We start from the raw sequence: 16635 nt of genomic DNA on the forward strand, positions 1-16635 counted from the left end.
CTGCAGTGCCACATTGCCTAGTATAGGCCCTAGCCTGCCCAGGGGACTAGCGCAAATCAGAGGCAGCAGCTAATCCTGGCCCATTCCAGTATCTGACTTGAGCCAGCATACAAATGTGTGCCGTGCCTGTGAAGGCTGTAATTTGAAGGTGTTATGCTTTCAATGGCCTGCAAACTGTAGGTGCCATTTTGGTGTCAGATGACACTGTGAATCTCATTATGACATCTTTTTTGGGGAGGGCTATCCACCTGATTTTAGCTTATAAAAATACTCCTGTATAAATAGACATAATGACCATAATCCATATACACTAACCAAAAGTTAATTCTCTCTTGCCACCTAAAGCCCAGCAGGCAGGCAAAATTGCTTACTGTAGCAGTGAGGCTGAAATCTGCCTTCCTGCTCAGTAAGTGCACTTCACAACTTGCAAATAAGGGGCAGGGAGGCCATTTTGGAATGTTGCTACCCGGTGACCACACCAGCTTTACATAGCCTGTTCAACTGCAGTCAGATGACCCAACATGGCCTATTGCTGGTGCAAGTAAAATGTTCCAAGTCCAAGCCTCCCTAGCCAGTTCACTGTGAACTCTATTTCTTTGACAACAAGGAGACCAATTCTGGGCTTTCTACCATGCTGACCAATCATGAATAAGGATCCACTTTATAGATTGCAAACTGTCAAGCAAAGTCATAACTGACTTTTGAGAACCCCATGCTGGCCTGTCACAGCGCCCTCTCAAACAGATTGCTCAAGAAAGCAGTTCACAGCTAAGAGACTGGGTCCTGTTCCCCTTATTAGAGTTGCTGCAGAGTTAGGATCCACAGATTTCAAAATCAGTGTTGTGAAGGGCCACAGTAATGACCTCGTGTTCTAGTTAAATTACTTCTAGTTGGGCAAACTAAATACATGCTTGCTGAAGATGAGATACAATCCATGTTACCTGAAAACTCTTCTCCTGGAGAACACTGCCTGCTCTTCAGGCTGAATTCCATTTTAATAACATCAAGTTTGGGTGGGGAAAATGTCCTCTTCCTGCAGTACAAGTTGAATTTAAAAACTTTTGGCTTGTATTGAGAGGAAGGACGTTTCAGAAGTTTGGGCACTAGCCCAGATCCCAGGAGACCCTGCTCTGCCATAGACTTCCTGTGTGACTTTGAGCAACTCACTAAGTCTCTCTGTGCCTCAGTTTCCCATCTGTAATATGGGGGTAATAGCAATTCTCCACATCACTGAGGTTGTAGTAAGAAGTACATTAAAAGGTAGCGCTCAGATACTATGGTAATAGGTACCATATACGTACCTGAGATAGAAATCTGAGTCAATTCTTCTTGCGTAAATAACTTACAAACAGCTTTGTAAATACCTTCAGGGTATACTGGAAGATTTGTCTCTTTTCTCATTGGCCCAGCACACCAATGTCTTCCACTCAGCCCAACAGCATTTCTGTTTGTCTGTTTGTATAGGCACATCCAAAGCAATACTCAACCTCCTCTGGCCCCAGTTCCACCACTTGGATATGTAGCTGGAACCCTTATTTCAGATTTGGAAACAGACATTCCAGATGATGATGAGGATGACATTGAAGAGGAAGCTATAGAAATCACTAGGCCACTAAGAGGTCTAGAGCATACTCCAGGATCCAGTATGGACAATCTAGACAGCTCTGTGACAGGTAACTGAACACATTTAACAGTGAAACCAACCTGTTTGTAATATTAAAATACATCATAAATCAAATACCTTTTAAGCAAAAATTTATTCCATTCTATTTCTGTGACATTTAAAATATGTTAATATTAAACACTAAAGTTAAAGAAGGATTTGAAAATACTTTTGCTTTGCTGCAAAATGATAAGAAAATTCATGAATTTTAAAAAGCTTTAAAGACATGAAAGAAAACTCAATTATATCCTGTCTTTCATGAAAAGTTCAGTCTATTGGGGAAGCAAGTCTGTTACATAAAAAGAGGGGGGAAGCCCTTAACTTTGAAACGATATACTGTATTTTGTATATTGGGAGCAGCATAAAAAGTTAATGTTATCTTAAAATGTTTCTAGATATTTGGCTGTGTAAAAGCATGCACTGATGAACACAGGAAGGTTAAAAGACTTTTCAAAATAAGCTTGGCTAGATCAGCACAACATTTATTTGTAGACTGAAGAAAATGTATATGTAGGTGCAACATATATTTTATACCCACTTCATATTGCTGTGTTTAATAAGTGTTCCGTTTCAGTGAAGATATTTAATTATTCTGTCACCTTTTGCTTCACTGTTTCTCATTCCTTGGATGCGCAGAAAAGTTACAACTGGAATCAACAAAGAGGGGCCTGAAAATGCATGCTAAACTATTCCACTGAATCTGAATTAGTAAAATTGTTGTCAAAGAAAGACAGAAAGACAGGGAGTTTTCTGAGAAGAAGCTGTTTTAACGTGAACATTATGAACCCTTTCTGAGGCATCAATAAACTCTCCTTTGAACTGAAGTTGGATCTGTACGTAATGTACTACATCCATTGATGTATTTGAGTCTATTGATGACTCAAATGTGCATGGTCTTATATAGCTTGTTAAAAATACTGTTTGTCTCTTCAGTCATTGATCTTTATGTGAAAGCACTAATTTCTAGCTATACCTGCACAGTACACTTGCTCACTGGGGACATATTAATGTAGCACCACTTAATTTTATCTCACCTCTCTGTGCCTTACAAGTTCTAAGAATTTTACTCCCTTATCTAAACATTGCAGCTCTGAAAACACATTGCAGTTCCCAGTGATGGAGGCAGTACTGTGACAGTGATGAAGCATCAATACCTATCATTTTCCTCTTCTTCCCTTGTTGAATTAAACAGTGTACTCCTCTATCCCACTTTCTGGTTTTTCCCTTACCCTGGGGCCAGACTGCTTGCCAAGCTAATTAAGATTTAAGAACTGTAGCTCTAGTGTTGTGATTTGAAATCCAGATCCAACTGAAAGCTGTAGAGTTATAGTTTAAATCTTTGAATTCAGAAGGCTGACTTATTAGTGCACGAATATGGTAAGCTACTTTGCCTGAATTTCTAGCATAATCTCCTTCAGGCTATAATTCTGCATATTTTTGCATATCTCACTAATGGCTCTGAAGCCTTTCCATTAGGAATGCAGCAAAGGTTTTACAGTGGTAATACAGGACTAAATAAAAAAAATCAGCTTACTATATATTGTCCCTTCAGTGTGTATTAATATGTCAATATTAGTATATCTGTATATCAGAAAATGAGCATTTCACACATGTACATTTTCAACTGTTATTAGTATCCTACTTTACTTTATGTGAATGAAATAAGGACAGCTGCATTTCTGCTGCAGTTAACATACTTCTGGGTTCCTTACAATTGATGCTTTAAGGAATAAAAATCAAACCTGCTTTCCTAGATAGAAATACTGCTTAATTATCAGTGTGTTAAAAATCTCAGTCTGAGAAGCTGTATGTTGCAGGAAAAAGTTGTGCTTTACCTCATAACTTGTAAATAATACATATGTTTAGTAGAAATGACCTACAAAATCTCAGGCATCTAGATAACAAATTGTCTTCTGCCTTCTTCAATGACTGTATGGGGGAAGTACGATCAAAGCCTTCATTTTCTCTCTTGGATTTGAGTCTCTTAGCAATAGTATAACTTTGACATGAGGGAGTGCATATTATATTTGTGGGGAATGTTTCAAAGGATAATATTTTGATATTTCTGTGATCCCATTAACCCCATAGGCTTGATTTTTCAGCAATAAGCATGGTATGTAAAACACAAGTAGATCCCATTATTTCAAAGGTTTCTCAAATTGCCTAATTTGCTTATCTTTGATATGTTAGGCATTCCTGAGGTCTCCCCACATCCTGCAAACAAAATAACTAATGAGTGGTCTCACCCCTCTCCCCACATTAAAATACAAGCTCATTCTTTGTGTAGGGCTTCAGATATGTTAGAACAGCGATTTCCTGGGGCTTTTATAACGTTGTTTCATTTCTCTAAAGGTACTGAATATTTTAGAAAATTGAGCAAAAATATAGTACCTGGTCCCTAAGAACTCAGAAGCCAACATTTATTATTTTAAAAAGGTGTTTCTGTGAGGTTAGTACTTATGGAAAAATATTGGCTCACATCCCCAGATACTGAAGGCCTCAGAACAGAGAGACAACGCAGATAGAAGCAGTGCCCTGAGGTCAGCCTGCCTCCGCACTGACCTGGAGATATCATTTCTAGTAGTGAGAGGGTAGTTTGGTCTTCATAGCGGAGACAAGCCTTGTGCTTTCTGCTGAGGCTGCCAACTAGTTTTACATCCAGCACCCACTAAGGGGGAAATTTTGGTGCTATGCAGACTGGTTCAGTGGAAACAGAACTCACATTTCCAAATGCATCTGACATAAGGCGTGTTTAAGTGATGGAATTTATTGCCGGTGTTTCTCCAGGAAGTCTCCCATTATGGCAGTTAGAAAATAGAAGTTGCTAGAAAAGTCTGAATAACATCTAAGACCATGATTAAGCAGAGCTGATGGAGATGCCGTCAGATTTTGGTGCATTCTGAGTGGTCTATCAGTGGAAGTGGATCTTTTTATCTGAAAGTGGAGGAATTACTTTGATCAAACCATAAAATTTGATAGATGGAAAATCCAATACAATTCCAAAAATTTGAGGTTGGGGCCCCAAATGGAAAGTCACCATCAGGATTTTTTTCTAAAGGCTATTTTATTAGGGTCAGTAGGATCATATGTCAACTGAATTAGGAAATGTTAGATTTAGAAATTATAGTAGGGTCCTCTCATTGTCAAAAAGTCTTTGTTTCCCAGCCCCTCTTGATTTAGTTAGTGCTAATGGAGGATGCAGACAGAGATTTTCCTCTATGCTTTTAAGCTTTTTCTGTTTGTGAGTGAGAGACCAAATGTTGACATGTATTAAAAAAAAACGGAGGGGGGAAAGAGGAGTTCACAGTAAACACATCCTAATGGTCTCTAGGTACTATAAAGGAAACCCAAGCTGGGAAAATTCTATTTAAACTTTTGAGTAATGATTTTATAAATCTAAAAGCTGAAGCATTAATTTGTTTCCAGGAAAATTCTGAGTAATAGGAAATGGAAAGAAGGATTTATTTTAACACTATGATGTTTTTCCCAGCATCTAAATCGTCCATAGTTTATTAGACAATTAAGTTGTTGGTTCTCATAAAAACATTGAGCTGATATAGAACTCATGCTTTCTTATCTTTCAGTTAATCGATCATTTATGTCTCCTTTTCTTTTAACAGGTTCATTGAAATATTGGTAATGGGAAATTTGGGGGACAGATTAAACGTAATGTTTGTATTTATGATGCAATTTTTTGCCATAATTTTGACCAGAATTCTTCTTGTTCTGCTTTATTAGTTCATAGGGACTTAATTGTCGAATATTACTGTATGGGATTTGATCCACTTTTCATTGAAGTCAACTGAAAAACTCTTAGGCCTTGACCAGCCCCCTTTCACCTCCCCTCCCACCCCTTAAAATTTCATAGCCTTGCCACCAGCAGTGTAAAAACAGTGAGCACTCTAGTTACAAATAAGGTACAGACATTTTAAGAACTTTCAGCCTTTGTCATCTGTGATAGACCTGCTCCAGTGACCCTTCTACATAATGGTTCATGCCATTACCCCCACTAGTGCCTCTGTACTTATGTGGAGCTGAGAAGAAGAGAGTTTAGTGTAGATGCAACCCTGTTAAGTCCAACAGGAGTTTAATCAAACCCATAGTTTGCTCAAGTGAAACAGGATACATCCATCAATGGCTATTAGCCAAGACCCATGCTCTGGGTGTCCTTTAGCCTTTGACTGCCAGATCTGGGACTGGACGACGGGGGAATGGATCACTTGATGACTGCCCTGTTCTCTACATTTCCTTTGAAGCATCTGGCACTGGCCACTGTCAGAGACAGGATACTGGGCTAGATGGACCATTGGTCTGACCCAGTAGGGCCGTTCTTATGTTCTTATGACTGAAAACAGTACACAGTTAGTCTTGCACATGGGTAACAAAAATGAAATAATCTAAAATTCTAATAAATATGCCAACAAGAAGCAAAGCACGGAGAAAAAAACAACCTTCTTTTGCATATGTTCAACCTACTTTTTTTTTTAAAAAAAACTACTCGGCTTGTCAGCTATGTGGTAAAAGCCGTTTATTCAATGTGTCCGAGCACAAATGTCATAACTTTAGAAAATTACACAACATCCGTTACTTAACCAATATTTTACCAAGGCAGAGGTCAATATTGGTATTGATTTGCTCAGGGATACATATTGCTAAAGATTTTATTTTACAGGCAGTTAGGCAGATTGCATTTAATAGGAAGAATGTGGTTCATGGATTAAATATGTGCTTAGAAAATAGGGAACTGCTAGTTTTTGTACCTCATAAAAATGGTAATACTACAATTAGCAGGGTCATACTATAAAGCACAGGCTTTATCCTAGCTTAATGGATCTGGGGATACGCATTCATCAGCAAGGATGGATTTAGCATAAAATGACATGTAAATGAATTGATGACTGATCATAAATTAATTTTAGTGCTGAAGATGTAGTAGAGACACAGCAAGATGCCACTTTATCACAGTATTTTACTGCTCGGCAACATTTGAGCAACTACTTAATGTGCTATGTGCATTTCTTCTCTAACAGCTTCAATAAATTTGAAAAAATGTTGGGCCTTTCAGCAATATGGAAACCAAAACACCTAGACAGACTGAAAGTAGAAACACAAATAAATTTGGCTAAGTGGCATAAATTCATTTTTCATTAAATGTTTATAGACGCCTTGATTATGTGTGGACCTATAAAATGTCAAACTTATATGAATGGCTTCTATTCTTTTGTTAAAGATTCCTGGCCAGAAGAGACAATTTTAAGAACCTACAGATTTCATTTCATACTTATAAATTTCAATATGGGGGGGGGGGAATCACTGTTGTATAATATACAGGATATGTCAAGGTCTTATTTTCAGAGTGGGTTTATAGATAGATAAATTAATAGCTAGATGTAGCACTTTTTTATTCACTGTTCAGCACTTCCCATGATTCTCTGTTACCCAGCATAGCCATAGCCTGCCGCTGGTACATGATTCCCTACTAAAGTCGATGATCATGCTTTGTATTAATAAATAAATATAAAAGGCTGGATGTGCTCCTAGGAGTGTAAAGGGCTGCTCCTGCACACTGTAGGCAATGAGAGTTTTGCCATTCACTTCAGTGGAAGCAGGATCAGGCTCAGAGAATTGGATCCTGCAAAAGCACTGGTCGCTCTGGCCCTGATCAAGCAAAGTACTTAAGCCTGAGCTTAACATGAATCATGTGGATAATCCCCATGTTTAAATATAAGCATGCGCTTAAGGTGCTCATTTGGGGAAGCACTTAAGCCCATACTTAAGTTCTGTTGGCTTCAATGCTTAAAGTTAAGCATGTGCTTTAAGTGCTTTACTGAATAGGGATTCTTTGCTAGATCAGTGCATAAGGGCCAGTTTTTAAAGGTATTTAGGCACCAAAATATGTAAATAGGTGCCTAGCTGAATTTTCAAAAGGGCCATTGGGAATTTGGCACTTGGGCCCTTTGGAAAATCCCAAAAGGCACCTATCTGCATCTTTAGACACCTAAATGCCTTTGTAAAGCTAGGTCTAAGTGCTTTGCCACATAGGGGCCAGAGTACTTAGCACCTTGAAGGATCAAACCTTAAATCAATACACCTGGACTAGTACTAATCAATAGCTAAGAGCTTGTTTCGAAGGTATCTGGACCAACGGGCAGCTTTCTCTGAAAAGAGAGGTTGGTTGTGTTTCACATGCAGGGTAGACTTAAAAACAGTACAAGAGATGTACTGAAAGATTCAGTTTGCACAAAGAAGTAGCTTTTTCATTGCCTGTAAAATGTCAGGAAATAATAAAATCAGTAGCAAGCAATCTACTAGCAATTCTATCCTCCTAACCTTTCTGTAAGAGCAAAACAACTTCCTGTGTGCCTTAGCATCCAAATATGTTTTATGGAGCAAGAAAACAGAGTTCAACTTTTCAGATAGTTGATTTTGTTTTGCATAATGCATTTACTGCTGCTGTCTGCAAGAGTAAAATTTGCAGTTGCCAGAAAACATAAAAACTCCAATGTACTCTTCGACAACACAGAGTAAGTTGCTGTATGTAAAGGAGGTAAACCTACTAAAAGCCTGTTTGGAAAATACACAGTTGATCTGAGAGGGACACCAGTACCTTTTATTCTACCTTTATGCAGATAACAATTGTTTATGTGGTTTGGAAAACAGTGCCAGTGGGCACCATTAAAAAGCAGTCATCATTTACTAAGTGTGTTAGATTAACCCAGCTGAATTATGACCTAGGGCTGTTTGTACAACAAAGCAAGGTTCAATCTTTAGTTGTGAATGTCCACACGTTTGTAAGATAAACAAAGGAACATTTTTATTTTTACAGATTGTGGTGAAAAAAAATGTTTAAGCAGTTGGCCAGAATAGCTCAGGAGATTGGTAGTAATGTCTGGATATTTTCACCCCAGTTCCCAGTTCAATTATATCCCAAGTCAGTGGTAACCAAAAACTCACTACAATTTGATAGCAGTTTGCTGATCTATGTGAAGTGAGCTGCGAATCTCAATTCAGCTATCAAAGTACAGGAAGCCATAATACCAAAAACATCATCAGTTGGCAACCACGTTGACAGATTCAGCAAATAAAGATCAAATCAGAAAAAGGATTGAGCTTCCCTTTCACTCCTAGAGATGGTCCTTCCACAACACCGTTGAAGTATGACAGATTAAGGGAAAGAGGTGTGTGCACGCGTGTGTTTTTAGGAGCACACTGCTGCTCACCATGCCACAACTTGTTCTGTACTTAAAAGTGAGACTTCAGCCTCCAGGGCTTTCCAATACTTTAAAACAGAATACATGTGAAAAATGGGTACTCTAATTATTGTCAAATTATTATTACAAAAGTCTAGGTATTGCTAAGTAAACCTGGTCTGTGTGCGTGTTTAATTTGTGTATGCATGTATAGTGTATATTGTATAACAACTGCTTCAGAAAATGGTGTGACTGGTATGCAAGTAGATGGAATGCTACATGTAAATGGAAAGTATGTTTTAATTTTCTTCCCTAACACATACTTAGACTTATTCCTTTTGTTTTATTTACATTGTTAAAATCGTAGGCCCCAATTCAGCAAGGTAACTAAGCAGACACTGAACGTTAAGGTCATAGGAAGCATTTTTTTTTAGTGTCTTCACCTCTAGCATCTCATTTTCTTTTGTCCTTTTCGTTGTTTTTATATCTGTTTATATCATTGTTTTTCATATTTCATATCAATGCCTATTGCCAAGCTACTGCTCTCCTTTCTGTATGATGTTCTGTTTAAGAAATTGTCCTCTTGGAGGAGGTTCGGTTTCAGCCTTCCCTTGCTGTTATCTTAGATTCCTTACATCTGTCTGTGTCAGGTGGAGTCTATATGGAAAGTAATAACTTTGTGTGTGCTCTTGGCAAGCAGAATCAAACTCTGTCACTTTCTGTTGCGCTTAACACACTTTCTGCCTGTCAGACCTCCATAGACCTCTTCAGTTTCTGTTCTTGTATCTTTGGAGTGCATGAACCTGTGTTATTACAGCCTGCCACTTTGCTGATGTTAAAAGATTTGGTCACTGCAGCACTGCAAAGTAATCCATTGTTTTCAAAAAGTTTGTGGCACAGAAACTTCTCCCTCTTCCTCTTTTTTTGTAATACAGTGTATGTCTGTGGCTCTGAACCTTCCCAGACTACTGTGCCCCTTTCAGGAATCTGATTTGTCTTGCATACCCCCAAGTTACACCTCAGTTAAAATCTACTTGCTTACAAAATCAGACTTAAAAATACAGAAGTGTCACAGCACGCTATTACTGAGAAATTGCTGACTTTCTCATTTTTACCATATAGTTATAAAATAAATCAATTGGAATATAAATATTTTACTTACATTTCAGTGTATAGTATATAGAGCAGTATAAACAAGTCATTGTCTGTATGAAATTTTAGTTTGTACTGACTTCACTAATGCTTTTTATGTAGCCTATTATAAAACTAGGCAAATATCTAAATGAGTTGATGTACCCCCAGAAGACCTCTGTGTACCCCCAAGAGTATGCATACCCCTGACTGAGAAGCACTGGTATATGTTATTGATTGAATTCCTGATTTCAATTATATTTTTCCTTTATTTTTGTCAGATAGCTTTTAATAATCTATAATACCACAAATATCTATCCTATCAACTTGGGTGTAATAAGCAATCCATAATTTAAAGGTTTTCTTTTAGACATTAGGCTTTAAATAACTCCTTTGTACATGTAATGAAAAAGAGGGTTTGCAGGTCAGGTGTTAAAATTACACTACAACATTTGAACATCACCACTATGTATATAGTAAATCTAAGGGATGATTTATCCCTCTACATGTATCCTTGCATATCTTGGAAAAATCAGCATTTCTACTGCTGCACATGTGCTCACTTGCTTATTTTGCAATGTATGTGGTGATGTAGGCCACAGTGTAATTTTGAGTACCTCAGTTTTTGGAAATCTGAGACACGTTGGGACTGATTTTCAAAAGTACACATCACCTACAACCCCAATTGAAGTCAATGAGTATTATGGGTGTTCAGCAACTTTAAAAATCCCAAACTCAGTGATAACTTTTGAAAATGTAGTACATACTATACTGTACATTGTGTTTCAAAACCATGCTTCAGGTACTAAAAAGTACAGATAACTGGGGAGCCAAAAGAATGTATCCTTCCATCAGTATTAAGTATTCTACTTATGTTCATTCTCTCTCCCTCCCTCCCTCTCTCTCTCAAAAGATTTGATCTGTTGTATTTCTGAATACGTTTTTGTCACTTTAGTTGCACTTTTTTCTTACAATAGTGGTAACCCATGAGCAGGGCAGGAAGGCAGCATTTGAATGTGTAAGGGACCCAATATTAAATTCAGAATGTAGTCACATTCCTGCAAATTTATTCCCAACCAAACTTTAAGGCCGAAACTCTTTGAATTTGCTCAAGGAATTACAATGAACTGGAGTATGCACTGGTTGTTCTCTAGTTTTGACTTAAAGATCACATAACGATTTTAAGGTCTCAATTAAAGAAAGCATTTACATAGTTCCTTAACTGCATCTCTGTTCGGGACAGTATGTAAGCATGCGTTCAATGTTCAATTTAAAGAGGTTCAGTGAGACTTATGCATGTTCATGGTGTCCTAAATTAAGGCCTTACATTGTAAATATCAGGCTATGTACTACTTTACAACATATGGAGTCAGATCATGTGGCAATAGATTTCCTTTTCATTGCTGTAAATTTGCAGTAAACGCATAGACTTTGGTGGAGTTTACACAGAATTTTCATAAGTATAGATGACATCAGAATTTGGCCCATTTTGTACATATGGCCAAATGAGCAAGGGACAACCAATGAATGTAATTCCATCTACTCCTGAAAGATTCCTTGTACACAGATACTGCTTTGATGCCAGACTCTCCCAAATAAACTTTTGCTTTCTTGATGAGAATAAACTTGATGGGCCTTTGAGCTTTAGATAAACAGATAAGATATTAAATGTATACAACTCACTAGACCCCTACATTTGTTTTTAGGTTCAATGGTAAATGGATGGGGTTCTGCGTCTGATGAGGACCGTAACTTTTCTAGTCATAGATCTAGTGTAGGTAGCTCCTCAGATGACTCGATCTTTACCAGCGGCAGTTTTGCACAAGCACTGGTTGCAGCAGCAGATAAAGCTGGGTTTAGGCTGGATGGAACCAGCCTGACAAGAACAGGTTTGTAGACTCAAAGTTGATGCTTTCTGCATGGTCTCTTCCTTGTCTTTCTCTTCTTCTTTTCAGTGAACTCAAGTCTCACTCAGAATTTATTTAACCTGCATGGAATAAGGAGGTTGGACAGTTTTTTTCTGCATAGCTTTAATCAAAACCTTGCACTCTGTTTTAATTTTAGTACTCCGAGCAATGAATAGCACAAGCTTTTAATCACCAGCTTCAGTCTGCTATTTCCCTTTACTCTGACTCCACTATGGATTTACTGACATGTGCTCCCTTTTATATTGCAGCAAAGAGACTACTAATTTTGCTATGCAATTTTTGATGATTTATTTTTTGCAAAATTGTCTCACAATCAATAATATTTCTAGTAATGAAAAGTACATGTAGTCATTACCTCCATTACTGCTGTTCTAGTGCATCTCTTTTGCACAATGTATTTTCTGGGAAGGCTCTCTAAGTATGGGTTGAACTGGTGTAAGTTTATCACTAACAGCCTTATTAATCAATTGCTTTAATGGCACTTATTGGAATAACTTCTTATATTTGGATTTCAGGATATTAATTTCAAATATATCAACTGCATCTACAAGTTAAATGTAAGAGTGGCAAAATTACTATTGCTTTTGAAAACAACACACTTTTTCCTTCTGAAACAAAGGAGGAGTAAATAGAATTTACTTTATGTAATTTATAATTCACAGGCCTCTTATGTGTCATGTTTCACATGTTCATTTCTAGCAAAAAAAAGAGATAAGTAAAATGTAATAAAAATGTTCTGGACACAGTGAGAATTCATTTGTGTATCCTGAGTTTTATCAAAACTGCAAAACAACCTTTGCTGTTTAATTAAACCAACAAAAACGAATAGCACAATATTAAATAGGGAATTTTTTTTTTATTTGTTGCACACTCATTTCACATTTCTGCCTGCAGGCACCACTCTGTTCCCATAACTTTGGAACTTTGAGTACTATTCTGATATAAAGTTTGCCCTTTAGTACATTATTTGCATTTAGGAAAGTTGCCCATAAACATAGAGGCTGATCCTGCAATCCTCATGCATGCAAAATTACCTCAGTAACTAGATGGCAAATGCTATACCTTAGAAATGGAGAAAAGGTTTTTGGCACTCACCCAAGCCACTCACAAAGACAGAGGGTGAAAAATCCTGGCTACATTGGCATCGATGGGAGTTTTGCCATTGACTTCAATGGAGCCGGGATTTCACCCCGACTCTTTAGTTAAATTAATCAATCTTTAAAACAGTTATTTCATTTTTAAAAACAGACAAAGCTCTCCAGTTGCTTCCCTGCAGTAGTGAAACATTGATTTGTTCAGTCTGTCTTTTCATAGGGAAATAAATAGACTGTCTGCCTGTAGCCGTGCCAGAATTTGGGGAGAATTTGGCCAAAATATCATTTAACACTGATTATTTTGCTTGAAGAGACTCTTTGAAAAGCCTTGTGTGAGGGCATCAAAACTTTTGCACCCTTTCTAGTTTTTGTGCGCTCTTACTGGGGCTTATTCAAAGTCCATTGAAGTCAATGTTGATTTAATGTTGTGTGGATCAGGCCCATTAAGAGGTACAGGCCCTCTTCCCCCTCCCACACGCAAACTTTAAAATATATTATTGTGTAGCATGTCTGTGCACGAAAGGTGCATCTTTCTGGTCAAGTATTGGGTGTTTCCAACTTGAAAAACACCCAATTAGGTTTTGATGGTGGTGTTATGGTTTATCAAGTGATTGATGTGCATTTTTAAAATTGCATGCTAACATATTATCTATTTGATGAACCATTACAGTTTAGAACATGCCAAAGTATCCCGTTGTCATCACAGGACCATTATGGCAAAAGATTATTGTTCTCCTCTATGGGTCTAATGCAGCAAGCAAAAAACACTTCCTGGGACTTGTTGTAGTTTAATGACAATATGATACTTTCAGTGATGCCTCCTGGGCCGTGGTCTATCAAACAATATATTTATGTGGTTTTTAAAATGCATATTACCTACCTGATGCACCATAATGAGTCATCACAGGACATTTCTCTAGCTGAAAAGAGGCAATATTCTTTGACTGTCATTCAGGGACGGTATCTCAAGGCCTTATTCTACACTACCTAGTACCCTGTGTAGTCATTAACACCTATAACCAAGTGGGTGTGAAACACCATCACTGGTGTGATTGGAGCATTCTGGTTTGGTAGCATCTTACACTCACTTTTCATGGGTGCCTATGCAGGGGACAAGGCATTGGCGAATTGGGACCAAAGTATTTCTCCTTCATGACACACTCATTCAGGTTTCCAGTTGCCATTGTGCTAATTGTCACATAGGTCAATGATTTTGGATATTTTTTTTCATTTTTATAATACCCTACAATGGGACGACTATATCATCAATACAGACAGTCTGGCACAACTGAGCAGATTTTACTAAAGAGATGAGAATAACAGAGATGCTACAGGTCAGATATGAGGTGTACTGAAAGAATTGTGCTGGGAAACTTGCACGTCACCTGCCTGCCCTATGTATGACTCAAGTCAGTACTATCATTAGCCCCTCTCTTTCATAGGTACTTAAGTCAATCACAAACATGTCATATATTTTTTCCAAAGCCTGCATGCTGACTTAAGGGTTAGACTTATAACCATTAAAGCAAGAGAATTCACGTACAGAAGAAATTTCATCCTAGATTCAGGGCTTGTCTTCAAGGTGCTTTAGTCTTCACCAGAGGGGTGTAAATTTTAGTCCTCACTGACTGACCAGTGTGGACTGTACTGGTGTGCACTAAAAGTTCCCAAGTGCTCATTAATGTAGTCCCGTTCCAAACAGTGCTACATTAATGCACAGTAGGAAACTTTTACTTTAATCTCCTTTGGTGCAGATTAAAGTTTCATGGAGGATGTTGTTTTTACACTCCATGGTGTCTACGTGCTGTCAGGGTTTATTTTTACAAAACATCTGTGCTGCAATATGGAGTGAGTTAATGATGGGATTTCAGACTCATCTCTGAATTTCTTTTCCTTAAAATTTTTAAATCAAATCCTCACTATTTTGGCATGTATTTGTTTCTGGTTGAATCTATGACTAGGAAAAATAAGAACTCAAATGCTGAAAAAGCAATTCTTGCATGTACGAATTACTAAAAATCAGTCTTTGGGAGATTGTGGGACAGATCTTGATTCCTTTCACAGCAGCTTTGCACCACTCTGGCAGTGCAAAGGGCTGTAATACTCCACCAATTGACAGATAAAGATTCCCTGTCACGGAGGAAACCCCAGATGACAGAAAGCCAACATAGCTATCTCTAACCCTAAAAGACCCCGCCAGAGTAGGGTATGTGCTAGGGCACGGCTAAAAGAAGGGGGTGTATTTAGAACACTTCCGTACTCCAGTGACCCCCTGCAAGTCTACTGGCTCTTTGAGGGATTTTAACAGCCAGTTTAGGTTAGAGCAGCCCACCGTCTTCTCTAAGTTCTTCACCAAACACCAAAACCACTCCCAAGCAGCCTGGGGAGCACAAAGATGGCATACAGCCACCTTATCTCTCCTATCAAGTCCTGTGCAGTTTGGCCAGACTTGGTCCTTCTCGGTTTAAAAGAAAAACAAGGAGTTTGGTTGTCTTAACACATTGAATTCTGGATAAAATTAAAGAAAATCAGAATAACCACCAGTTCAAAACAAAGTACAATGTTAAAATTCCTAAGGTACTTGTTACAGATGTCAAACAAGTGAAACAAGAATAAAACATTCTGAAAAGATTCCAAAGGGCTCATCCAATCTTAATAGACAATAAGCCAATGAATTCAAAAGACTTTGGAGAATTTGATTGAATTAATACATACATGTAAAAAAGAAATGAATAAAGCAACTGAATTGTCAGCAAACAACCTCTGCTATGATACTCTTGAATGCCCCCATTAGACTAGGGTCAAGCAGAAAAGGAGTGGGTTTTTTAGAGAAGGTGGTTCAGTGTAAAGAGAACTCTAAGTAATCAGTTCAGTTAGCCAACGTGTCCAGAATAAGTTTTTACATACACATGCATATTCACAAAATAATAAATAAAATAATGGAGAAATCTTTACAAAAATAAATGTTCTTGCTGTTTGTTTGTTTGGGTCCATAGATCTACAGGCATAAGTTAGTATATATTTTGTAAAATCAGCTACATTAGTGTCACTGTAGTTACACCAAATATAAAGTACACTGGAGTCACGAAGATAAGAATCTGGCTCAGTGTATGTATGCTATACACAGAGAAAGATGTTATATGGTGAATAAACATTATACAATTGCAAAACTATTTTATCCCCCTGCAAGTGTAAGAAATTATTCTGAACACATCTGTTTAGTATAAAAAGTAGGCATGAGTTACACAACATATAATAGTTTTATCATAATGGTTTTGGAATGGTTTTAGTTAAAAATTTAAAGGAAAATATAATGCTGAGTTTCTCACTCAGCTTATTGTGGAGTACTTTAAAATGATTGTCACCAGCGGATATTTCAGCAGGGCACTTACTTTATCTTCATCATCATCATTAATATTATTTGTATTACCAGAGAGCCTAGGAACTCTAGTCATAGATAAGGACCCCCCTGTGCTAGGTGCTGTACAAATACAGAACAAAAAGATGGTCCCTGCCCCAAAGGGCTGACAGTTTTCACGTGAGTGCTGAAAGGGAAGATACGCAGTACTTCAGATCAGACACATGAGAGCACAGCCTACTTCATTGTAATAATGTTTTCCATTTTTATT

The 16635-nt window shown here is 37.7% G+C and overlaps 1 protein-coding gene across 11 annotated transcripts in view; it reads left to right on the top strand.

The window, feature by feature from the left end:
- ROBO2 (roundabout guidance receptor 2) overlaps positions 1-16635 on the top strand; it is a 1509143-nt gene that overhangs the window by 1476301 nt on the left and 16207 nt on the right. For all 11 annotated transcript variants that reach the window (XM_074971504.1, XM_074971513.1, XM_074971584.1 and 8 more), the window contains one exon: positions 1465-1673. In XM_074971504.1, coding sequence (XP_074827605.1) covers positions 1465-1673 — 209 coding nt within the window. The remainder of the gene's footprint in view (positions 1-1464; positions 1674-16635) is intronic.

Source organism: Natator depressus, chromosome 1, assembly GCF_965152275.1.
Source record: "Natator depressus isolate rNatDep1 chromosome 1, rNatDep2.hap1, whole genome shotgun sequence".
NCBI classification, from domain to species: domain Eukaryota; kingdom Metazoa; phylum Chordata; order Testudines; family Cheloniidae; genus Natator; species Natator depressus.